The following is a 15,761-nucleotide window of genomic DNA, read 5'->3' on the forward strand; positions in this document are numbered from 1 at the left end:
CACCTGAGCGTTTTACAGTGTGTACGAACGCGCTGTAAAACGCCCTACGCCCCAAGAAGTACAGGAGCTTCTTTGTGGCATATTGTCGTGCGTATTGTGGCAGTTTTTCATTGCATTAATCACACAAACGCGCATTTCCAAAATACAAAAATGCCACAAAATACTCCTCAAAAACACCCGATAAAAATGCCTGTAAAAAGTGCTTATGTGTGAACCCAGCCTTCGGCTCACTTCACTTTCTCAGTCAGACCGTTCACTGCGACTAGAGAGGGAAAGGGATGATTGACTCAATTAGAGCCTCACACATTACACGGATAAGTACAATGCTCTTCTGCTCACATCATTAACTAGGCCCATCAAGAAAACAATAGAGGTAACGCTGTTAAATTGGTTCTAAACCGACTATTATCAGGAGGATTACCCTGCAGATAATATCTTCCCCTCAAAATGGATTACCTATCTATATAGTTTTATCTCTCTGTGCTGACTGTATTATACCAGCAAATTTCATACAGATCACGATAAACGATCGAAGATGTAACTAAAATTTTGCTTATTATACACATAATTGTTCGTACTCGTGGTCGTTACTCGTTCGCTTTAAATCATTCCTTGTTATTACATGTAAAGATGGGGGACAGATGCTTAGTCAAAAGGCATGTACAGAGCTCCAGAGGGCGACCAAAATGGTCGCCAATGCGACTTAGAATTTACAAATGGCAAGAAGACTTTTTAGTCTTGTCGCCATTTGCGACTATACCCGCCGCCGCAGCTCTGCCGTTGAATACAGCGGCGGGCACCGGAGATAATAGTTCTCTGCCCCGCCGCCGATGTTCTTCTCAGCAGCGCAGTGGAGGAGTCTCTCCCTCCCCTCTGTGCTGCCGCCTCCGCCAATAAGAAGAGAGACAGGAGGAGGAGGGGCTGTGGCCACCGCGCCACCAATGAATCAAATAGCCGGCACCCGACCTCTATGACAGGGAGCTGCGATCAGCGGCAGTTAACCCTTCAGGTGCGGTACCTGAGGGGTTAACTGTAGCGGATCGCAGCTCCCTGTCATAGAGGTCGGGTGCCGGCTATTTGATTCCGGCACCCGCCCCCTGTATTTGTATTAACAGGTCAGTCATCTTCATTGGTGGCGCGGTGGCGCAGTGGGTCTCCCCCCCCCCCCGTATAATAAACATTGGTGCCACAGTGTGCCCCCCCAGTATAATAAACATTGGTGGCGCAGTGGGAAGTGCCAATAAGGGTTTAAAAAAAAAAAATAATTCAAAAAAATTAACTCACCTCCTCCAATTGATCGTGTAGCTGCCGGTCTCCTGTTCTTTCTTCAGGACCTGTGGTGACGTCACTGAGCTCATCACATGGTCCATTACCATGGTGATGGATCATGTGATGTACCATGTGATGAGAACAGTGATGTCACCACAGGTCCTCTGACAGGTCCTGAAGAAAGAACAGGAGACCGGCTGCTACGCGATCAATTGGAGGAGGCGAGTTAATAATTTTTTTATTTTTTAACAGTCATTGGCACTGCCCACTGCGCCACCAATGTTTATTATACTGGGGTGTTGGGGGCGCACTGCGCCACCAATGTTTATTATACTGGGGTGTTGGGGGGGGGGGGCGCACTGCGCCACCAATGTTTATTATATTGGGGGGGCACACTGCGCCACCAATGTTTATTATATTGGGGGGGCACACTGCGCCACCAATGTTTATTATATTGGGGGGGGGCACACTGCGCCAATGTTTATTATATTGGGGGGGGGCACACTGCGCCACCAATGTTTATTATACTGGGGTGTTGGGGGGGGGGGGCGCACTGCGCCACCAATGTTTATTATACTGGGGTGTTGGGGGGGGCGCACTGCGCCACCAATGTTTATTATACTGGGGTGTTGGGGGGGGGGGCGCACTGCGCCACCAATGTTTATTATACTGGGGTGTTGGGGGGGGCGCACTGCGCCACCAATGTTTATTACACTGGGGTGTTGGGGGGGGGGGGCGTACTGCGCCACCAATGTTTATTATACTGGGGTGTATATAATGTTTATTATATTGACCTTCAACTTAGCATTCTGTATTAAAGAATGCTATTATTTTCCCTTATAACCATGTTATAAGGGAAAATAATACTGTGAATAGACTTTCATCCTAGCAACCATGCGTGAAAATCGCACCGCATCCACACTTGCTTGCGGATGCTTGCGATTTTCACGCAGCCCCATTAACTTCTATAAAATATATAAACAATAAATAAACATATTACATAGCGCTGTGTCCGAAAAGTCCAAACTATTAAATTATTAAAAAATATCTCCTATGCGGTGAGCATTTGCCATTTTTTTTGTCACCTTAAAAAATAGGATAGGACTGTTCATTATGGGCTGAACGTTTCATAAAATGCGAAATGCACGCGGCTTTTTTTTTGGTGTTTTTTTTTTTTTTTTCGCGGTATTAAGTATCGCAATACTTTTTTATGGTGACGAAAGCGAATCAAAATTTTGGTATCGAAACAACCCTACGCCGATCTGATCGGCGTAGCGTTGTCACGATACCAAAATACTTAAATTACTCTTATCGGTAATATGTTTTCCATGAGCCCATGACAGCACCTCTGAGAGATCCTCCCCCTTCCGGACAGGAAACAGGAACTTCCCAGATCTTTAAATTGGTCCATTGCCTTCCACCACTCAGTATTTGACAAGATTCCTGGGACCAGCAATGCACCTATATATAGTGAAACTAATAACACAAGCAAAAAAAAAGCAAACCAGAAAAAACACTGCGCCAAATATATGCCAGGCATATCTCTTTGGCACAATACTAAAATATAGATTTCTCTTTTTTAATCATTTTTTATATTTTTTTTATGTAGGGAATTATGTAGGTGCTGTCATGGGCTCATGGAAAACATATTACCGGTAAGAGTAATTGAAGTATTTCCATTACGCCCCATGACAGCACCTGTGAGAGACTAGACTAGATAACTATTAGCGAGGGACTACAGCCTGCAGCACCTTTCTCCCAAAAGACATATCCTGCACAGATGAAAGGTCCAACCTGTAGTGCTTGTAAAAAGTAGAGGGGGAACTCCACGTTGCAGCCCTACAGATTTGTTCTATGGTAGCACACCCTTTTTCTGCCCAGGAAGAGGCTACTGCCCTGGTGGAATGAGCTGAAAAATCTGAAGGGACCTGACAATCTGATTGTGAATATGCCAGACCTATCACTCTCTTGATCCATCTGGCTAAGGTACAGCTTGTAACTTTCGATCCCCTGTTCTGACCCTGAAACTGAACAAAGAGTTGCAGGGTTTTTCTAAAGCCCTTCGTAGACTCTAAATATGCACAGACACACCTGACGTCTAAAGTATGAAAGGATTTTCCCCTTCGTTCTTTGGGTCCTGACAAAAAGAAGGGAGAACTATTTCCTGAGATTTATGGAATACCGACACTACTTTGGGCAGGAATGCAGGATCCGGTTTGAATACAATTCTATCCTCCAGAATCTTGGTATATGGTGGGGAAGATGACAAAGCGGATAGTTCTCCTACTCGTATGGCGGATGTAATGGCCACTAAAAATACAGTCTTATAGGACAGCATCTTTAAGTGGATGTCCCCAAGAGGCTTAAACGGTACCTTGGTTAGAGCGGATAGAACCAGGTTAAGGTCCCATGGGGCTGATTTAGATTTAACTATAGGACATAGTCTAGAGGATCCCTTAATGAACCTTTTGACCCAAGGATGAGTAGCCAATCTAAAGTCAAATAGGGCACTCAGTGCCGAGACCTGGACCTTGAGAGTGCTGGGTTTAAGCTTTTTGTTAAGGCCTTCCTGTAAAAAAAATTAAAATTAACGGGATGTTAGGTGAGCTCAAGTCTAGGCCTGGGCCTGCAAACCGAAGGAAGGTCTTCCATACCCTCAGATAGATTTTGGAGGTGACTTTTTTTCCTACTAGCTAGAAGAGTCCCAATGACTTGTTCTGATAGGCCTCTAGACCTGAAGAATGTCCTCTCAAAATCCAGTCTGTCAGGTGGAGGTTCTTGACTTCCGGATGATGTAGAGGGCCCCGATATAGTAGGCCCTGTCTTTCTGGAAGTATCCAGGGATCGGATATTGATAGTCTCCTCAACCAAGCAAACCAGACTCTTCTTGGCCAAAACGGTGCTATTAGTATCACTGTTGCCTGCTCCGCCCTGATCTTCTTAATCACTCTGGGCAATAGGCTGATGGGAGGGAAAGCATAGATTAGGCCCTTCCCCCATGGCTGTGAGAGCGCATCTGTGCCTATCGACTGATCCTCCCTGCTCAGAGAAAATAAACTTTTGCACTTTTTGTTATCCACTGAGGCGAATAGATCTATCGTGGGAGATCCCCATAGGGCCTCTATTTGGTGAAATACCTCCTGATTCAGACACCAATTCGCCTGACTGAATCTGTGTCTGCTGAGAAAGTCCGCCTGGTGATTTTCTGAGCCTTTCAAATGAACCGCTGAGAGAGAAAGAGCTTTCCCCTGTATTAACAAGATGATCCTGGATGCTAGCTGCATTAGGCCTCTTTCACACGGGCGTTGCGGGAACACCCGCGATTTTTCCGCGCGAGTGCAAAACATTGTAATGCGTTTTGCACTCGCGTGAGAAAAATCGCGCGTGTTTGGTACCCAAACCCGAACTTCTTCACAGAAGTTCGGGCTTGGGATCGGTGTTCTGTAGATTGTATTATTTTCCCTTATAACATGGTTATAAGGGAAAATAATAGCATTCTGAATACAGACTGCATAGTAAACTAGCGCTGGAGGGGTTAAAAATTTTTTTTTAACTCACCTTAATCCACTTGCTGGCGCTGCCGGCATCTCGTCTGTCTCCTTCTGTGCTGAGCATTCATTCCAGGACCTTTGATGACGTCACTCCGGTCATCACATGATCCATCACCATGGTAAAAGATCATGTGACGTACCATGTGATGACCGGAGTGACGTCATCAAAGGTCCTGGAATGAATGCTCAGCACAGAAGGAGACAGACGAGATGCCGGCAGCGCCAGCAAGTGGATTAAGGTGAGTTAAATTATTATTATTATTTTTTTTTTTAACCCCTCCAGCGCTAGTTTACTATGCATTCTGTATTCAGAATGCTATTATTTCCCCTTATAACCATGTTATAAGGGAAAATACTAATTATCGGGTCTCCATCCCGATCGTCTCCTAGCAACCGTGCATGAAAATCGCACCTCATCCGCACTTGCTTGCGGATGCTTGCGATTTTCACGCAACCCCATTCACTTCTATGGGGCCTGCGTTGCGTGAAAAACGCACAAAGAGGAGCATGCTGCGATTTTCACGCAACGCACAAGTGATGCGTGAAAATCACCACTCGTGTGAACAGCCCCATAGAAATGAATGGGTCAGTATTCAGTGCAGGTGCAATGCGTTCACTCGCTCTTGTGAAAGGGGCCTTAGTTGAGGAGATCTTGTTCCCCCTTGCTTGTTTATATAAGCTACCACCGAGGCGTTGTCGGATATGATCCTGACATGTTTTTGAGGCAAAGATGGGAGACTTTCCTTTAATGCGCACAGGACTGCTCTTAACTCCCTGGCATTTTGGGACTGAGCACTCTGGGTCTTTGACCAAGGGCCTTGGAAAAACCCCAAAACTGAATGGGCCCCCCATCCCCAAGGGCCTCCCAATTCTTCCTTAAGTATGCATCAGCCCTTTTGTCCATGGGATCCTTAAGGGACCCTAAATCCTCAAACGGGAGAGCTGATTTTTTATTTATCTTAGCTACGGGGGGCGTCTACCCTCGGTACCTCCTGCTAAGCTGATACTTCTTGATCGTTAAAGGGGTACTTTCTCTTGACCGCTCTAGGGATAAAGAATTTTTTGTCAGGCTTCTCCCATTCGCGTTTAATCAGATCTTTGATACACAGTCCTGAATTGGCCCTAGACTTTTTAGGCTTTAGGCTCTCAAACATAAGTTCTGGCCTAGACCTGGACTCCATTGTGGATCTAACCGCCTTTAATAGCAGATCCGTATCTTCCGCTCTGAATAACGGCTTCCCTGTCAAATCCTCAGAGGAGGAATCTGAGTCTTCAATAGTGCCCTCCTCAGACTCAGAATCCATAGTATCCTCCACTACCGTCTGAGCCTTCCTATTTCTGGATGAGCTAGGCAGGGATTTTTTAAAATCTTCCACAGAAGAACGAACTTCATTTTTAACTAACTCTTGGATACTTTCTAATAAAGATGGCGACTCATCTGCCACTAACTTATCCAGACATGGTTGGCAACATGTTTTGGGGTAAGACGGGCTCAATTTTCGCTTGCAAATTGCACACTCCTTAGCTCTTGTTTTGTGGGTAGCTTTTCTTGGGGCTTCTTTAACCTGCATTTAATAAAACAGCCTAATCAGTCTAAATCTGACCATAATAATAACTCCCCAAAGGGAGATGGTGGGGGTTAACCCCTCTTACCCCCAGGAGAACCGAGCTGGATTCAGAAAGCTACTCCTGTCTGTCAGTGCGCGGTTGTACTTCCCCTTCTTCCTGCATGATGATGCTGCTTCAAGGGGGCAAATGGAGGGAAGAACTGGCCGTCCGGTCGGTATCTGCTTGCTGCTGCTCCCTCCATGCTGGCTGGCCGGCGTTCCCTTTTTCAAATGGGCCGCGCAACGCCCGCCATGTTTAAGCTCCTCCCCTTCCAGCCGGTGGAACGCACTCGGCCTGCCTCAATGAGAGGCGAAGATCCACCCCCCCCCCTCACGCCGCAACTTCACCGGCTAGATGGGGACCACGAGGCAGCTACAGGCATCCCCCATGGCTCTGAAGAAGGGAAAAAACGCTGGGCTTCTCAGCGGCTCCTAGTGGAGACTTACGCTGACAGGTACCTCCACTAGGTTTCCATTATTTTAACCCTAGAGGTCCTGCAGCCCAAAGATAGACCTGAAAAGAAATCCTCCTGTCCCTGGACAGGAAACAGGAAAGAACTGAGTGGTGGAAGTTCTGGGAAGTTCCTGTTTCCTGTCCGGAAGGGGGAGGATCTCTCACAAGTGCTGTCATTAGGCGTAATGGAAATTTTCATTCGGTTTCGATTTGGCGACTAAAAATTTGATTAGGCTCCTAAATTTTTCAGTTCAGGAGCCAATGGCTACTAGGTATTTTTTTTGGTCTGGAGCACTGCTGTATAATATCGTTTGCGAGTAGACAACCCCATATTATAACGAATCGATTAACAAGGAGCAATAATTTTTTATGCTGAAAGATCATGATGGACGAGAAACGAGCGATTTGTTGCTGGTCTTTGAATCGTTCATACTTATTACATAACGCGATTCTCGTTCATTTTCGCTCGCATGAGAGTCTTACGATATTCGTTCTGTGTAAATACCGTGTTTCTTCGAAAATAAGATAGGGTCTTATATTATTTTTTTCTCCGAAAAAAGGGTTAGGGCTTATTATCGGGTTAGGGCTTATTTTGGGTCCATGAACAACAATCACACATTAATGCTTGGACTAAAAATCAAGATAGATTCGAATACAGTATAAATCACAGTGGGTGGCACAGTACTACGGTATTATACCGGTACAGTACTCTGGCAGGCAATGCCACACTTCTTTCCGGTACCGTACGTACACTGCCCCTGAGCTCCTAGGCAGCAATGTGTATGGTACGTTACCAGGGAGATCCGTCGAGAGAGAAGACAGGGTGCTGATTGGTGGAGGCTCCAGCTCCAGGCAGCAGAGAGGAGAAGGACATCCTCTTGCTGCCTCAGTCAACTACGGTACAGGGTAGAGAAGCCGCCCAGCGATGTACCCGTTCCCCAAAACCCTGCAAAATAGGGCTAGGTCTTATTTTCGGGGAAACACGGTAGGGCCTTTACAGAAAAGGAAAAGTTTGTACTTAATTTTCAATTGCATAGTACTACTGAAATAAAAATAAAATAAAAACAGCCACAAGGTCTACAAATAAGGGCTGTTTAACACCAACAGATTATATAAACACACAGCCTAACTAGGCTTATAGCCACTCTAGTCCCAGACACTAAAACTTAACCTTTAATACATTTGTTTAAAATAATTGGAAAACGTTAGCAAGCTTAAAGGGTTAAAACTATCTGATACCCTATGAGTGCTGTGATGCAATAAGGTGCCTTCAAGAATACAGGCGGGGTGCCTTCCTTACTCACTGTCATGATTAGTGTATTAACAGTACATTCATCCATATAGCCGCATGCTGCTATAGAGTGATTCTTGTGAGGCAACCACTGTCCTGTTAATACACTAATCAGGGCAGTTAGTGTCCCCTAAGGAAGGCACCCCCGCCTGTATTCTTGAAGACACAGGCTGAGAATCGCTCAGATTATCGCTAACGAGTGTTCATGGTAACGCTGGTTAGCAATGATCGGGCAGTGTAAATGGACTGCCGATTAATGAGCAAAGCGATCGTTCATTGGGTATTTTGATTGTCTGCGCGTATGCAAAAGTAATTGCTTACCGGTTATAACGCTGCTGTCTGTAAACGACAAGTCGTTATGTGGAAGAGAGATGGCATTAGCTATCGCTCCTCCCCATACACTGGAGATCTCTGCATGTAAATGCACTGGTCTCCCCCGCTAGTGATCAGCAGATGGTCAGGAAGGAACGCTTCCCTCTTGACAATCTGCTGCAATATCATCCTGTGTAAAGGGACCTTTAGACACACAGACCATTGGTCTGATTACACAGAAATTGGTCAGATAATCTGTTGGTGTAATACAGATATGGTAATTGTTTGATTTGCATATTGAGTTAAAAAAATATATCCTATTCAGACTGAAGTGTCCCTTCAAAAAAGAGACCAATATACACAGAATACAGGGGAATTACAGATCATGGGTGGTTTTCTCAAAAGGTGGCATTTGGTGACGTCTCCCAGTCTTGGAAAATTGTACAACTTTTCAAAGAATAACCTGAACAGCAGCCTCAAGGTCAGAGTACACTCTGTATCTAAACAGCATGCAGCTTTACAGTGAACCTGCTTATTTCTTTCAATGAATGTCTTTGTTCATTTTCTGCAGATGTTTAAAGGCCCCTTTGCACTGAACTTTCAGGCGATGGTGGGGAAGGAAGAGTTTCTTCTTGGCAAGCGCCTGCTCGTCAGGGAAGGAGACCTCTGCATTTACATGCCACGATCTGCTCCACAGTATGGAGAGGAGCAATCGCTAATGCCACTACTCACTCATACCTACACAGAACCATTGTTTGCCGGCAGCAGAGTGTGTTTAGACGGCACAATCTGTTGCCGGAAAACAAAGATTCTGGTGACCATACAAATGATATTACCTGATGAACGAGCATTTCACTCATTTAGCGGGTAATCTGCAGCACCTTTACATTGGCAAATAATCGCTAATGAGCGTCCCTATGAACGCTTGTTGGTGTTAAACTGGCCGATGTTCAGCACAGCTTCTGCTCTTAATGAAGGGAGAAGAGCAGCCATCATTATGATGGTTGACAGTTGGCACACTGCGACAGTCCCTCTGCTTTTTTCTCCCCATCTATTGTCAATGGCGCTGGTACGGCTATGACAGGGGTTATTACCGTAATTCCCCACTGCTGTTTTCATTTGTAACCCTGAATGCTCTTGTTAGCAAATGACCACAGCAATTCATGTATCTAACTGGATGACTAGCAGGAAAATTCACTACTATATTAGGGACCAGTGCATCTTTGTACGACATGAATGCAAACTCACTGAATAAGAAATTGTTGATAATGCAACTGCTGTAACTGGTATAGTGCAGTCATCTCCTGGTGCCGACCTATATGTTCTGGACCCAATTCACCCTGCAAAAGATGAAGCAGAAGACAAACTCATTTCCATTTTGTCATTTGTTTCTATTGTAGCAAAATAGTGCATAGCAACTCATATACGGCATGTTTGTTGAACTACATTAACCAGCTCAGCCGCTATAGCTTAAACACCCTTAATGACCAGGCCACTTTTTACACTTCTGACCTACCCTAGTTTCACGGTTTATTGCTCGGTCATGCAACTTACCACCCAAATGAATTTTACCTCCTTTTCTTCTCACTAATAGAGCTTTCATTTGGTGGTATTTCATTGCTGCTGACATTTTTACTTTTTTTTGTTATTAATCGAAATTTAACGATTTTTTTTGCCAAAAAAATGACATTTTTCACTTTCAGTTGTAAAATTTTGCAAAAAAAACAACATCCATATATAAATTTTTCTCTAAATTTATTGTTCTACATGTCTGATAAAAAAAAATGTTTGGGTAAAGAAAAAAAATGGTTTGGGTAAAAGTTATAGCGTTTACAAACTATGGTACAAAAATGTGAATTTCCGCTTTTTGAAGCAGCTCTGACTTTCTGAGCACCTGTCATGTTTCCTGAGGCTCTACAATGCCCAGACAGTACAAACACCCCACAAATGACCCCATTTCGGAAAGTAGACACCCTAAGGTATTCGCTGATGGGCATAGTGAGTTCATAGAACTTTTTATTTTTTGTCACAAGTTAGTGGAAAATGATGATTTTTTTTTTTTTTTTTTCTTACAAAGTCTCATATTCCACTAACTTGTGACAAAAAATAAAAACTTCTATGAACTCACTATGCCCATCAGCGAATACCTTGGGGTGTCTTCTTTCCAAAATGGGGTCACTTGTGGGGTAGTTATACTGCCCTGGCATTCTAGGGGCCCAAATGTGTGGTAAGTAGTTTGAAATCAAAATGTGTAAAAAAATGGCCGGTGAAATCCGAAAGGTGCTCTTTGAAATGTGGGCCCCTTTGCCCACCTAGGCTGCAAAAAAGTGTCACACATGTGGTATCTCCGTACTCAGGAGAAGTTGGGCAATGTGTTTTGGGGTGTCATTTTACATATACCCATGCTGGGTGAGAGAAATATCTTGGCAAAAGACAACTTTTCCTATTTTTTTATACAAAGTTGGCATTTGACCAAGATATTTATCTCACCCAGCATGGGTATATGTAAAATGACACCCCAAAACACATTGCCCAACTTCTCCTGAGTACGGAGATACCCCATGTGACACACTTTTTTGTAGCCTAGGTGGGCAAAGGGGCCCACATTCCAAAGAGCACCTTTCGGATTTCACCGGTCATTTTTTACAGATTTTGATTTCAAACTACTTACCACACATTTGGGCCCCTAGAATGCCAGGGCAGTATAGCTACCCCACAAGTGACCCCATTTTGGAAAGAAGACACCCCAAGGTATTCTCTGATGGGCATAGTGAGTTCATAGAAGTTTTTATTTTTTGTCACAAGTTAGTGGAATATGAGACATTGTAAGAAAAAAATAAAATAAAAAATAAATCATCATTTTCCGCTAACTTGTGACAAAAAATATAAAATTCTAGGAACTCTCCATGCCCCTCACGGAATACCTTAGGGTGTCTTCTTTCTAAAATGGGGTCGTTTGTGGGGTAGTTATACTGCCCTGGCATTTTCCAGGGGCCCTAATGTGTGGTAAGTAGGTAAATGACCTGTGAAATCCTAAAGGTGCTCTTTGGAATGTGGGCCACTTTGCCCACCTAGGCTGCAAAAAAGTGTCACACATGTGGTATCGCCGTATTCAGGAGAAGTTGGGCAATGTGTTTTGGGGTGTCTTTTTACATATACTCATGCTGGGTGAGATAAATATCTCGGCAAAAGACAACTTGTCCCATTTTTTATACAAAGTTGGCATTTGACCAAGATATTTATCTCACCCAGCATGGGTATATGTAAAATGACCCCCCAAAACACAACTTCTCCTGAGTACGGCGATACCAGATGTGTGACACTTTTTTGCAGCCTAGATGCGCAAAGGGGCCCACATTCCTTTTATGACGGCATTTTTAGACATTTGGATCCCAGACTTCTTCTCACGCTTTAGGGCCCCTAAAATGCCAGGGCAGTATAAATACCCCACATGTGACCCCATTTTGGAAAGAAGACACCCCAAGGTATTCAATGAGGGGCATGGCGAGTTCATAGAATTTTTTTTTTTTTTTTGCCACAAGTTAGCGGAAATTGATATATATATATTTTTTTCTCACAAAGTCTCCCTTTCCGCTAACTTGGGACAAAAATTTCAATCTTTCATGGACTCAATATGCCCCTCACGGAATACCTGGGGGTGTCTTCTTTCCGAAATGGGGTCACATGTGGGGTATTTATACTGCCCTGGCATTCTAGGGGCCCTAAAGCGTGAGAAGAAGTCTGGAATATAAATGTCTAAAAATTTTACGCATTTGGATTCCGTGAGGGGTATGGTGAGCTCATGTGAGATTTTATTTTTTGACACAAGTTAGTGGAATATGAGACTTTGTAAGAAAAAATATATATATTTCCGCTAACTTGGGCCAAAAAAATGTCTGAATGGAGCCTTACAGTGGGGTGATCAATGACAGGGGGGTGATCAGGAAGTCTTTATGGGGTGATCACCCCCCTGTCATTGATCACCCCCCTATAAGGCTCCATTCAGATGTCCGTATGCGTTTTGCGGATCCGATCCATGTATCCGTGGATCTGTAAAAAACATACGGACATCTGAATGCAGCCTTACAGGGGGGTGATCAATGACAGGGGGGGGGGGGGGGGGGTGATCAATGACAGGGGGGGGGGGGGGTGATCAGGGAGTCTATATGGGGTGATCACCCCCCTGTCATTGATCACCCCCCTATAAGGCTCCATTCAGATGTCCGTATGTGTTTTGCGGATCCGATCTATGTATCCGTGGATCCGTAAAAAACATACAGACATCTGAATGCAGCCTGACAGGGGGGTGATCAATGACAGGGGGGTGATCAGGGAGTCTATATGGGGTGATCACCCCCCTGTAAGGCTCCATTCAGACGTCCGCATGATTTTTACGGATCCGATCCATGTATCAGTGGATCCGTAAAAATCATGCGGACGTCTGAATGGAGCCTTACAGGGGAGTGATCAATGAAAGGGGGGTGATCAATGACAGGGGGGTGATCAGGGAGTCTATATGGGGTGATCAGTGGTTCATAAGGGGTTAATAAGTGACAGGGGGGGGGGGTGTAGTGTAGTGGTGTTTGGTGCTACTTTACTGAGCTACCTGTGTCCTCTGGTGGTCGATCCAAGCAAAAGGGACCACCAGAGGACCAGGTAGCAGGTATATTAGACGCTGTTATCAAAACAGCGTCTAATATACCTGTTAGGGGTTAAAAAAAATCGCATCTCCAGCCTGCCAGCGAACGATCGCCGCTGGCAGGCTGGAGATCCACTCTCTTACCTTCCGATCCTGTGAACGTGCGCGCCTGTGTGCGCGCGTTCACAGGAAATCTTGGCTCACGCGAGATGACGCATATATGCGTCGCTGAGCGCAGGGCTGCCGCCTCCGGACCGCAATCCTGCGTTAGGCGGTCCGGAGGCGGTTAAAGGGGTTGTTTAACTTCAACTACTGTATTGTTATTATCCATATTGCCTCCTTTGCTGGCTTGATTCATTTTTCCATCACATTATACACTGCTCATATCCAGGGGTTATGACCACCCTGCAATAGAAAAAAGGTGCAGACTTTCCTGGTGGCCAGGACAGCAGAAACGTGCATAGGCCACCACTTTTTCCTATAGTGTATAAGCATGACCACCACTGATGGATTGCAGGGTGGACATAACCCTTGGATACGAGCAGTGTATAATGTGATGGAAAAATGAATCCAGCCAGCAAAGGAGACAATATGGACAATCACAATACATTAGTAAGAGCCTTGTAGTAACTTTCTCTACATGATAAATGCCATTTGCTGAAGTGACACAACAACTTTAACCTCTTAAGGACATAGGGCGTACAGGTACGCCCTTGTGCCCTGGTACTTAAGGACACAGGGCGTACATGTACGCCCTGTGAATTTTCGATCACTGCCGTGCGGCTGGCAGTGATCGGAACCCGGTGCCTGCTCAAATCATTGAGCAGGCACCTAGGCTAAATGCGCGGGGGGGTCCCGTGACCCCCCCATGTCGGCGATCGCGGCAAACCGCAGGTCAATTCAGACCTGCGGTTTGCTGCGATTTCTGAAGTTTCTGGTCCCCGCAGTCCCTGACCGCGGGGATCAGAAACTTTATATGCCTAAAAAAAAAGAAGTTTTATTCACCCCCCCCCTGCACCCCCGAATGATTTTTATGGTGGCGGGAGGTGCAGGGGGAGGGTTGCGGGCGGTGTGGGAGGCGGGCGGTGCGGCAGGCGGGATCGCGATCCCCCGCCCGCCTCCCCTTGTATAATCGTTGGTGTCTAGTGGGGATACCAGGGTGCCAGCACATTGCTGGCACCCTGGTATAAACGGCTGACATCTGCGATGCGATGTCAGCCGTTAACCCTTTCCATACAGCGGTCCGTACGGAGCGCTGTATGGAAAAGGTTAACAGCGCAGGGAGCTCCCTCCCTCTCCCATCGGGGGGCTGCTGTGCCTTTGCAGCCCCCCGATGGGGAGGGAGAGAGCCCCCAGAGAGCCCCCCGAGAGATCCCCTCCTTACCCTTCCCCGTCTGCGAAGTTCTGAGCAGACGGGGAAGGTTCCCATGGCAACAGGACGCCTCTCAGGCGTCCTGCTGTCCATGGTGCTGAACAGATCTGTGCTGAAAGGCATAGATCTGTTCAGTGTAAGTAAAATACAGTACAGAACAATATATATTGTACTGTACTGTATTATTCAGACATCAGACCCACTGGATCTTCAAGAACCAAGTGGGTCTGGGTCAAAAAAAAGTGAATAAAAGTGAAAAAAAAGTAAAAATCAAAAAACACATTTATCACTGATAAAAAATGAAAAAAATAAAATTCCCTACACATGTTTGGTATCGCCGCGTCCGTAACGACCTGATCTATAAAACGGTCATGTTACTTTACCCGAACGGTGAACACAATAAAAATAAAAAATAAAAAACTATGATGAAATTGAAATTTTGCCCACCTTACTTCCCAAAAAAGGTAATAAAAGTGATCAAAAAAGTCGCATGTACGCCAAAATTGTAACAATCAAACAGTCATCTCATCCCGCAAAAATCATACCCTACCCAAGATAATCGCCCAAAAACTGAAAAAACTATGGCTCTTAGACTATGGAAACACTAAAACATGATTTTTTTTGTTTCAAAAATGAAATCATTGTGTAAAACTTACATAAATAAAAAAAAAAGTATACATATTAGGTATCGCCGCGTCCGTATCGCCCGGCTCTATAAAAATATCACATGATCTAACCCCTCAGATGACCACCGTAAAAAAATAAAAATAAAAACGGTGTAAAAAAAGCCATTTTTTGTCATCTTACGTCACAAAAAGTGTAATAGCAAGCAATCAAAAAGTCATATGCACCCCAAAATAGATGCCAATCAAACCGTCATCTCATCCCGCAAAAAATGAGACCCTACTTAAGATAATCGCCCAAAAACTGAAAAAACTATGGCTCTTAGACTATGGAGACACTAAAACATTTTTTTGGTTTTAAAAATGAAATCATTGTGTAAAACTTACATAAATAAAAAAAATTGTATACATATTAGGTATCTCCACGTCCGTGACAACCTGCTCTATAAAATTACCACATGATCTAACCTGTCAGATGAATGTTGTAAATAACAAAAAAAAAAACTGTGCCAAAAAAGCTATTTCTTGTTACCTTGCCGCACAAAAAGTGTAATATAGAGCAACCAAAAATCATATGTACCCTAAACTAGTACCAACAAAACTGCCACCCTATCCCGTAGTTTCTAAAATGGGGTCACTTTTT

At 44.6% G+C, this 15,761-nt stretch overlaps 1 protein-coding gene across 4 annotated transcripts in view; it reads right to left on the reverse strand.

Annotated features, from left to right (window-relative positions):
* The window catches only part of GIGYF2 (GRB10 interacting GYF protein 2), a 190,457-nt gene that overhangs the window by 42,300 nt on the left and 132,396 nt on the right, over positions 1–15,761 (reverse strand). For all 4 annotated transcript variants that reach the window (XM_040427902.1, XM_040427904.1, XM_040427900.1 and 1 more), the window contains one exon: positions 9,733–9,824. In XM_040427902.1, the coding sequence (XP_040283836.1) occupies positions 9,733–9,824 (92 nt within the window). The remainder of the gene's footprint in view (positions 1–9,732; positions 9,825–15,761) is intronic.

The sequence above is a fragment of the Bufo bufo genome, chromosome 4, assembly GCF_905171765.1.
Source record: "Bufo bufo chromosome 4, aBufBuf1.1, whole genome shotgun sequence".
In the NCBI taxonomy this organism is placed as follows: Eukaryota; Metazoa; Chordata; class Amphibia; order Anura; family Bufonidae; genus Bufo; species Bufo bufo.